General features: G+C 38.1%; 1 protein-coding gene across 3 annotated transcripts in view; it reads left to right on the plus strand.

The window, feature by feature from the left end:
- Window positions 1-8480, plus strand: part of TET3 (tet methylcytosine dioxygenase 3) — an 88250-nt gene extending 79770 nt beyond the window's left edge. For all 3 annotated transcript variants that reach the window (XM_066593008.1, XM_066593010.1, XM_066593009.1), the window contains one exon: window positions 520-8480. In XM_066593008.1, coding sequence (XP_066449105.1) covers window positions 520-2186 — 1667 coding nt within the window. In that variant the 3' untranslated portion in view covers window positions 2187-8480. The remainder of the gene's footprint in view (window positions 1-519) is intronic.
- Window positions 8481-11481: the final 3001 nt, after the last annotated feature.

Raw genomic sequence — 11481 nt, forward strand, 5'->3', positions numbered from 1 at the left:
TGTCATCCGCATGCTGCAGGAATTGATCTGTGCTGTGGATTATAAATCTGATGCATATCAATTTTTAAGCTGCAGATTTCCAGGGTGTAATTCCAGATGAACCTGCAGGAAAAAGCACATGTAGCATAACCATATTTTTCTGTGGATTTTTCTATGATGACGTACCCTTAGCACGTCGTCATACCTTCATGGGTCGGGTTGAAACTGTTTAGCTTTTCTCAGACTGAAACAAGTTCAACTTCTCTTCTCTACCACTACTCTTTTTTTTTTTTTTATATGAATCCAACATAAAAAAAGCTAATTATGTCCCCATATGAAATTGGAATCCTGCAGATAACCAACATGGCCCCACTGACTTTATGCGTGCTGTTTACTATGGCTCTGTACATTTTGTAGCTGTGTGCATGAGACCTTAGACTACAAAGTATGCTAATAAACTACATGATCTAGTCATTGATGAGCAGTACTCAGTTTGTCTATTTTATTATACTAACTCCAATCTCCTCCCTTCATCTATAGGTGCACCACAACAACAGGTAAAGCCTTGTATAAAAGTGGAGCCTACCAATCACTACAGTACCTTCAAGTATAATGCAAACGGAGTGGTTGAAAGTTACTCTGTGTTGGGCAGCTGCAGACCTTCTGATCCCTACAGCATGAATAGTGTTTACTCCTACCATTCTTTCTATGCACAAGCACCTAACCTGCCTTCTATAAATGGCTATCACTCAAAATTTGCTCTTCCTCCGTTTGGATACTATGGCTTACCCAACAATCCTATGGTTCCTTCCCAGTTTATGAATTATGGATCCAGTGACACAAGGACTGGTGGATGGATGAGCAACGCATTTGAGAAGAAGTCTGAAATGCAACCAGCAGCAGACAGTTTGAACCATGGTTATGGAAATGAGTCATCTGAGCAAAATTATGGGCGTTCTGGAGACTTGGCACAGCAGTACAACCTCCATGATGCAACCAGTCGAAAATCAGCAAGTACCCCCCACCGTATTACACCTTCTCCAATGGATAACACTCCTTATTCTCCCTGTTTTAACAAAGTAATTAAGAAAGAACCTATAAATGACTTTTTGCATGATGCATTCCAGAGATCCCCTAGTGTCCATTCTCATTCTCAAAGTCCTGTTTTGAATCTTTCAGTACCGAAAAATGATCAGGCCATTCCCTATAAAGCAAATGGGGCATTGCCTCCTTCCGAAAGGACACTTTCAGAAGGCACACAAAATATGTTTATGAACAGTGAGAAAACCGGCTTTTCCAATGGTCTTGATAAGATAGATTTTTATGGTGTCCAATCCAATGTCATGGGTTTGAAGAACATACATGGACCAAATAAGCAATGGGGTCTATATGGGATGGATGCTCAGACAGCTCAGCGTGATTCTGATACCCCAGGAAAAGTCTGGAGCTCATGCAAGCTCAATGAAACTTCTGCAAACACTCAGGAGAAGATCTGGAGTGGTGGACGAGCTATGAAGGAGACCCAAGTGTTCCAAGAAAAGCTCTGGAATTCAGTTGCTGGTAATGATAGATGCAGTGTGACACCAAGTTCCAGTATGCAGGAAAAGCCATGGAATATGTTTGCTTCTCCAGCCACTCCATCAACCCCGTTGAAAACAGATACTTGGGATCCATTTAGTCTAGATGATAATATAGATGACACCCCAATAAAGAAAGAGGAGGATGAAGAGGAAGTTTGGTCAGACAGTGAGCACAATTTCCTTGACGAAAATATTGGCGGAGTTGCTGTAGCACCGGCCCATGGCTCCATCCTTATAGAGTGTGCACGTAGAGAGCTTCATGCCACTACACCTCTAAAGAAGCCCAATCGCTGTCATCCAACCCGCATTTCCTTGGTGTTCTATCAACACAAGAACTTAAATCAGCCCAACCACGGACTGGCGCTTTGGGAAGCCAAAGTGAAGCAGTTGGCAGAAAGAGCACGTCTGAGGCAGGAAGAAGCTGCTAGATTGGGGATCAAACAGGAAATTAAAAGCCTTGGCAAAAAGAGAAAGTGGGGAGGTGCTGCTAATACAGAGACCCCACCTGTCGAAATGAAGGACAGTATTCCAACTCGACAAGCAGCTTCTATTATGACAGACTCTTTTACCACTTCATCTTCCTACGCCTATACCAAGGTTACGGGACCATACAGTCGCTGGATATGAGATTAAAACAGCTACCATTGTGGCCATTGTACCTCAGCTATTTGACGGCACTGTAATATATGGTGCTATTTTGGTGCTTTTTTTTCCTCCTGTGTACCACAGGGGAATCCTGTATCTGTACACATCTCCCAGGACATGATCCGCAAGAGAACTATTACTGTATATTTTTTTTTCAATTAATCGTAAAAAAAAAAAAGATTTATATCTGCATTTTTTTTAAACCTACTGTTGTACAACAAATGACAGGAATATCTTGGCATCCTTTTAAAACACACACACACACAAAAAGAAGAAAAAAAAGATTTTTAATTGCATTCAAACATATATTTATTGGATTTTATAGAACAATAATGGTGCAAAATTTATAGGTGAATTACATCTGCAAAGGTTTTCTAAGCTACTAAAAATCATAGCTGAATTGCCACCAAAAAAGTATGCTTGCAAGTGAAATTTTTTAGTTCAGTCTAGTACTCTCGTAGACGATGGTAATTATGTATTTTATGGCAGTGGGCTACAACACAGATACAGTAACCCTTCAAGTATTAGAGCTTCGATCTCATTAGAATTGGCTTTTAAAGATTTATTGACATCCAAACATAACTCCGGCCAACCAACCCATCTGTAGATGCATGAGGGCTCTGTTCACACTAGTGTTAATTGGGTCAGTCTGGGATTCCCACGGGCCTTCTGATATTTTTGATGTATCTGAAAATGGATCTGACATGGTTCCGTTAACGGAATACAAGATATTAGTGTAAGCGGGGCAGAATCCAGATGTTTTTGAGAATGACTGCTTAAAATCTATTTATGAAATCCTTATATTTAAAGCAGCATTTTTAACATATATTTATAAAAAATAGAATGATTTTAAACCTATTCTTCATTTCGTTAAAATACAGGCTCCAACCCCAGTTGTGATGTGTGGAAGAACATATTTAATTAAATGTTAGAACTAATCATTTTAATAAAAAAATTTATTTTTTACCATGCGGAGGACAGAGCCTGTTGTTATAAGATACCATTATCATTTTAACAACCTTTTTGCTGCTACTTGTTGCATCGGAAGTGAAATTAAAGTGAATGGAATTTTTGAGTCATTTTCAATACACATCTGTCTTTTTTTTTTTTTTTTTTTAAACCTTCCAATTTTACATTTTTTTTTTAAATTTGAACCTGCAAACGGGTCCTACCAGTAATGTAAGAAAAATGAACTTGTATATTCTAGACAAAAGGGCTGCTGTATCTTGCATCCAATGAAAACTGTGAATATTCTACCATTGTTGTCTGTATTTGATTGATAGCATCCATAGTGCTGGTAGACTCTGGGGCATTCTCTGTATCATTTACTCATCATTAACACTGCCGGGCAGACCACGATATCCTGGAATTATGTTTTTGAAAATTCCCAACTTTTTTTTTTATTGTAAATGTGTTGAATCACTTTTTTTTTATTATAATTTAATTTTTTATGGTTTTTATTCTTTTTTGTTTTCTAGTGGGAAGGGACGGGGAATAGGAATTTGGTGCTTTATCTCATTACAAACACGACAATTATTGCAACATGGAATATCTATGACCGCAACACCTATTTTTTTGGGCCCGAAGAATGCAGGTCCTACAAAGAAAGAAATACAAGTATTTTTATGAAAGTAGTGGAATTAAGACTATTTAGATTTTTAGGAGGTAAATGTGTTTAGGTTGCAAGGCTGTATAAGAGAGAAGAAAAAACAAATGCAAAAAAAAACATTGCACCTATACAGTATATTATTGACTGCCCCAACGATCGGGTGGTTCATGCCATACCGAATGTAAATCTTGTTCTAGCTCAATTTTTAATATTTTGTATTACTTGTATTGCATTAGGCTTTTAACACACGGGAAAGTATACTTCATGGAGCTAAAATTTTTGGAACCATCAGTCTGTAAATAGCTTTTTTTTTTCCTCCCCTTTTCTTTTGCCTGTTTTTGTAATTTGATTTTAAAGCACTTTTTATTCTGCTGCAAATACATAATGGGAGAATTGTATATAGAGGTAGAATATTTAACGCAATGTGGCCGTCCTGCCAACTACTATATCTGCTTTTATATATATATATAAAAATATATATATAATTTTTTAGTTCTAATTTGTAAGCTACAGAATTGTTGCTATTGTACAGTCTAGAAAAGCCATTAGAAAAAGAAAATAATGCCACTCCACCCCCACAATATACCCGTGAAGCTCTTTATAAATATTTTTTGCGTAATTGTACATTTTTCAAAGGCAGGGGGCATAGGTCAAGTGTATCAACACTAGTCGACATCACAATGTTATAGAATGACATATTTGTTGAGGAAGACCAAAAAACAACTATCAGCTCCTTGACATGTGTATTGCATTTTTTTACCTTGATTAAAAACTTTATAAAATTTACCTTTTGACAACAGCAGTATAAAGTAAACCTTTCACTTGTTTCATCCGGATAGATAAGTCAGTTCTTCATGTTTTTGAGGAAAAATGAGAAGTTCCTTAAACTATCCACTCTTCAATTCAATGATTAGGCACAGGAAATATTACAGCCAGGAATTATAATTGGCCAAAGCGAGGGCAAGAAATTGATGGGATCTTTGCCTAATGAAATGACCATATGATGTAATTTGTTTGTTTTTTTTTTCTTTTTGGACCAATTAGTATTGGATGTTGCAGAATAGAATAGGACAGTCCATATATGTTCAGTAGTTGGAAAAGTTTAAATGCCATATGTAAAAATGATTACTTATAAGTAAATTTAAGACACTTGTTTTGGCTATTTTGAGAAAAGAACCACTGTTTGCCCAGAATTAGAGAAAAGGGTCTACCCTACCCCCCCCCCCCACCACCCATAAAGAGGGCTACCTTTTGATGATGGCTTATTTCTGTCAATGCAACTTTGCCCTATTCACTTAAATGGTGATAAACTACAATACTAGGCACAAGCTACGCACAAGAGTAGTGCTGAAAGCAGACCACTTTTTTTTCTAATCCAAGACTATCACCTTTGACAATTATGTGCCAATAATAAGGAATCATCGTTATGAGAGTATGGGTGGATTCACAAATCTGTCACAAAATCCATGTCCTATGGGCTCATTGATATGAGCGTATTTGCGCAGCATATTATACTTGTAATTTTGATTTCAATTGGTTCATTCACATGAGCGTATTTTTTCACGAGTTGTTCAGTGGCATGAAAAAATACGTGGCACAACCTATTTTGGTGCATATTACACACACTGTATCTGCAGTCCGAATACACGAGCATGATGCCCTTACGCCCATGTGAACGAGCCTTAAATGTGAATTTTGCTGTGGAAATGGTGTGAAAGTGCTGTTGATTACGCTCTTAACCAGTGCTAAGGGTTTAATTCGCAGTAATTCTACAAAGTCCACGGCAAATCGCCCCAAAATCCATATGTAAGGCATGAGGATTTTGCAGAAGATTTATTCGTGATGTAGTTTTACACCACATGTGAATCCTTCCTATCCCTCTATTAAATTGCAGGTCTTGTTAAGTGGCAACATATTAGCAGCCTTTTTTCTTTTCATTAAAGTCATGCTGATACGGCAGTAGGCAGTGACTTCGCAAAGATAAGGATACAGGTCTACAACCACAGTGTGGAGAGATGTCAAACAGTCCTAGCTATGTTATAACAAAAGTGTCCACATCAAATGCAGCTGTACGATGCATGGTCTACCTACCAACAGTCATGAAAGATCTACTGTTAGCTGAAATTATCACCATGAGGCTCCCCTTAAAGGGGTACTCCTATCTCAGTTATTCATGGCCGTCGTGGAAAACCTACGGCTGTTTCTTGACCACCTTGCTGGGTGTTAAGGAAACAGTAAAGGCGTTTCTGTAACTCGCATTAGCCTGAATGGAAGAAGTGGAGACAGTGTAGCACAGCGCGCGGTTTCTATAACACGAGAGTTATGAGACCATTGTAGCACACTGTTTTTGTAATTCCCATTCACTTCCAAGGGAGTTCCGGAAACCATGTACAGCTGCCACTTTGGCTGTTTCTACAACACCCGGCAAAAACAGCCCCGGGTTTCCCATCTCAGCCATGAAACTCTGAGATGGGAATACCTCTTTAAAGAAGATCTGTGAGGCCAACTATCTCAAGGCAGCAAAAGATAAAGACCCTGAGTTTGGGGATTATAGTTTTCTATGATTTGATTCAGTATGTTGATGTAAAAACTGTTCAGCTAAACCTGTGATTCCAGTTTCCCCACCCATGAGGTGAGGGATTAGATTTTCTTGTATGAGCTTTTAGACATGGAGATCTGTCAATCATGGTGTATAGGGTGAAGATTCACAGGCTTTCTCTCATGGGTGGGGGAAACAAAACTCACAGGCTTTCTTTAGTGGGAGTCCTGGAAGCATTTATATAGCTTTTTACCTCAAAAGTCTGAATTGGATCGTAGAAAACCACACCGTATATCCTTGAGCTCAACTCCTCCCCTTCCCTTATGCTTATGCCAGTCTTAAAGGGTATTCTGGGCATTTGCAACTAGATAGTTTATCAGTAATTGATTGGTGGGGATCCACCACCCAGAATCCCTGTCAATTAAATGATCGTCCGGCCCACTGTCAGGGCAACGAGGCCCTTGTCATCAATGGTCGGGGGAGGAAGTGTAAGTGCCTGATTTACTCCCATTGAAATCAATGGCAACGGTGTGCTTATTTTACACTTCCTGTTCCTCATTATGGTTAGGACGGGACGTCCAGTACTGGAAATGTAGAAGAATGATTAGAAAATAATTTCAATGGGAGTGAAGCTGCCGCTTATTCTTCCTTTGCGGACCACTGATAACGATGTTTAGCTCCACTGCACTGGCAGCGAGCCGGACAATCACCTGATTGATGGGATCTGCTGCTCGGGATCCCTCTCAATCAACTCATGGCTTATCCTATTAATTGTAAAAGCCCAGAATACTCCTTTTAAGATAAGAACCTAACAAATCCTCTTTTAGGTGCTCTTTTAACTACTGGGCCGTTCATCTGAAATATAAACCTTTTTATCCATGAAATGGACATTTGTAGAAAGAAAAAAATGAAATGATGTATTTTCTAACCCACAGAATTATTATTCGGTATGGCTGTGCGATCACATACCGAATATGTTGAATTTAGTCTATCTTAGAGGAGACAATAAACTGTATATACGCATCAACTGTAACTTTAAATATATAATAGCAAAACATTAGACCAAAGCCTTTTTCTTTCAAGCCTATATACAACCCCTGTTGAAATTTGATGAAATAGAAGAAAATGACTTTTCCTCAACTGTTGTCCCTCTTTGACAAAGACAACTTTGTACTATTCGATGGTGAAAAGAATCGATGACCAATGTAAGGAGTGGTAATTTCTATACATGCCAAACTGCACACCTCGTCTATGTAATGAGCCTTAATTATACGTATATGACTTGATCATCACAGGTCGATGAAGTGGCTAGCTAAGGTCCTTGGCAGATGTAAGCTTCTAAATGACAGAAGAACAGTCTCCTTCTGTGATAGAAGATGCCGGATTAGTGCTGTAATGCACTTGTATATGTCTATGATGTATTTTTGCCCTATTTTACTAAATATAGCTCTGTATTTTTTTCTCAATTTCCAGTGGTGCTTAAGTCAATCTATACCTGATAAAATATCATAGTAATCACAAACTTGTGATTTTTTTTTTCTTTTTCTTTTTTTACTAGCAAACATTGAAGATTTTAAAGCATAGTGACAAGAGAGACTTGAACAAACTGAGATTGTATGTATTTTTTGGATCAAAAATATAATTATATTGTGGCTGGGTTTTACACTACATCTGTCCTACCTCAGACTCCTTGCTTTGACCCTCTCCTGCCAGAGAAGGACCATAGCTCTGGATGTGGTTGGGGTTAATTCTGCCTACATCATACTCTGTGCTATGCATAACTTGGCAGCTCAACTTTTTAAATATTCTCTTAGTAATCAGCATTCTCCCTATTCTTCAAAAAACGTTTGATGGACCTCTGTAGTGTTTTCACTTCTGAGTATAATGTATGTGACCCCTTCACCCTCACCCACACCAATTCAAAGCACTGGCAAACTACTGTTTGCATGCAACAATGTATATGATATATACATTAATAAACCCATATTGTGTTGAATATAGGTATACATTTTGTAATGAGTGTAATGATTTAAGGTTGGATTCTGTAACTGTAACTATGTCTGGAGAGAAACTGCTGGAAGTTTTTGCTTTCACTGGTGTCCATGGTATTAAATCTAACCTATTTAGACATGTTTTCTGTCTGTATTTTTTCTGAAGCTGTGCATTCATTTGGTGGTGGTAGTAGCACTGATTTGGTTACTATGATTTGTTGGTCAAGCCTCTTGTGTGTTGCCCTCTGCATAAAAATGTGTGATAACATCAAATTAATTTAACACAGACAATATACAGTATATCTACTTATAGGCTATATGTAGATCAATATGTAGACTTAAAAAAGGGACAAATTTAAGGATTTGTGACCAGGAACATATTTGAGTTATTACCTGGGTAATGAATGGTATCAATTGGTGCTCTCCATTTGCATTCACTCCATTGGATCTACAGATGTGGCAAAGTTTAACTTGTGTGATAACTTTTTGCAATAAGTCATTAAGCTATTGTTATAACACAACACACGCAAGTGAAAAGCTATTGAAAGGGCAAAGAAATGGTGGCATAAAAAGTTTTCCTAACATGTTAAGTATCAAGTAAAATTTTGCTACATCTGTATTCTAACCTACCATACATGAAAAATGGGAATCAACCCCAGCACATGATCGATGGGAAACTTGCTGAAACACTTCCTTTAAAGACTTATTCCTCTTTCAGTAGTACAATTATTCACTCATCTAATTTTTTGCAAAACATGACATTCTAGATATTGGAGTTTTAGATGATGTAAAAGCTAGGATAGTGACTATACGAGGTGCAGAGGTTGTAGTTGCAACCGGACCTTTGGGTGACCCATATCAGCAGACCTCTAATATGTCAGTGTTTCGAATACTTGTCTAAACCAAGTGTTCGGCCAACAATTATAGAAGGTATGTGGGCACCTTTAAAATCCAAGAGCTTCACGTTATGTCTCTGGAAATGGCTATTATAAGTGTATCCAACATTCATCTGTAAGCCGTTTTCTCTTAAAGGTGTTTTAAGTTTAGGTTTTAGTGCTAAATTAGGGTAAAAGAAAACAATAATCAGGCATTATATAGAAAGTCCACCTATATCTCAAAACAAGCTAGCTCATGCTAGAAACCTATGTTCTTTTAAAGGTCAATGCAACCAGCTACTAGGCAGAACTTATCAAATTCGGCATCTTAAAACTTTACATTAGAAATCCAATTTTTAAGTACCTTCAATAATGGATGTCAGTACTGTAGTGACTACATTAATGACACAGTAATAAATGACTGTTAAATCAAAAATACTGACTGCTTTAGGTCTTGTTCTCATGCTGGAGTTTTTTTTGTTCAAGCCAAAATTGAATTGCATCCAGTAGAAGTCTTCTGCTTAGACTTTAAGATTAACTTTAGCAGTTTCCCAATTTTACTAGTGTATAGTGTCCTTTTACACAGGCAGATATTCTGCCTCAAATGAGGGCTGATTGAACATTAATTCCTCTTACATGGAGCAGTTATGGTGACTGTAAAAGTCCTTTTACGTTAGAAGATTGACTGGTCATGACAAGTACCGGTCAACATAATCGACACGAGTCTACTGAGCCTTCACATGGGTTGATCATTCGTCCTTCATAGAGCTTCATCATTGTTGGCCGTACATCATCTGTTCACATGGGAAGATGTGCCACTGACATTGATAAATTTTAGTGGCACACAAAAGATCTGATCACCCAATGAAGAAGCATCGGCTTGTTCTTTGGGTGACTGGCAGCATGTTTACATGGCCCAATGATAGGGCAAAAGATAATGTTCCTAGGAACATTCTTGACCAATCATCGGACTATCTAAGAAAAAGCCCTTATGTAACCGAACAATCATTCCTACAATCCTTCATCCACATGCAGTTTCGTTATTGTTCACCACACATCCCGTTTACACAGGAAGATATGCTGCCGACAAATGATGAGTTTAATGTCCACATAAAAAATGTGATTGGCCTACAAACAAGCATCGCTCGGATGTTTACCCAGGGCACTGATTGGGAACGAATGTTCATTTGACCGGTCATCAACTTGGTTTTGCAAAAGGGCCTTTAGGTAGTAGTCAGATTCAGATGGTTGTTGGTATAGACATTTGGTGGTGCTTGTTTTCTAAAGGATCTTTTTGAAAAACATAAATGCTCAGATTGTGCAACAAATTTTACAGGGTCTTTTAGTTTTTAAAAGTTAAAATGTATTATCTAAGATAGTTTAACAATTACACGTGTTCTCTCCTTCTAGGGCTAATTTGACAATTCTGTTACACTATAGCTGGCCATACACGAGATCTCAGTCCCGAGAGCTGTCCATACACGAGATTTCAGTCCCGAGAGCTGTCCATACACGAGATCTCAGTCCCGAGAGCTGGCCATACACGAGATCTCAGTCCCGAGAGCTGGCCATACACGAGATCTCAGTCCCGAGAGCTGGCCATACACGAGATCTCAGTCCCGAGAGCTGGCCATACACGAGATCTCAGTCCCTGACTCCACTATCAACATGGATATTTCACTTGTGTATTCTTATTTCCGTAAGACGAGAGTAATAAGCCACTGCTAAACACCTCTGACAGTGGCTTATCTCTTGTCGAAACAAATTGTAGGACATGTGGAAATACAATATGCCCAATGCTTTTTTACCTGGATATCTGCTGTCAAGGAATAATTGAGAGACAACTATAAGAATTAGATCATTGGCCAATTATGCGATTCAGATGGCTTTTATCTACTTTTCATAGCCAGCTCTAGGCCATGGTAATTTAAAGTAAGTGGCACAATGATGCAATCTCAGAGTATAAAAACTTCTCCAACTTTACAATAGAGTCACAATAGACGGTGGGCCGTTGCATGCATAAATGTGCAGTACTGGTGAATAAGCTAAATCAACAGTGACATTTTTTAATGTGATGAGATCAGAGTATTGCAAATTTTCTGATTTTTGCCTTTTTTCTATATAATGGTCTTTCTGTCATGTTTCACTATTTGGTTAGATTACAGAAGCAATATTTGGGTTTTGTGCGTCTTGTGTTTTAACACTTTTTTCTTTTTATATATGGTGCTTTATTATTTTTGGGAGGAAAAACGGTGCACATAAT

Source organism: Eleutherodactylus coqui, chromosome 2 (genome assembly GCF_035609145.1).
Source record: "Eleutherodactylus coqui strain aEleCoq1 chromosome 2, aEleCoq1.hap1, whole genome shotgun sequence".
Classification (NCBI taxonomy): Eukaryota; Metazoa; Chordata; class Amphibia; order Anura; family Eleutherodactylidae; genus Eleutherodactylus; species Eleutherodactylus coqui.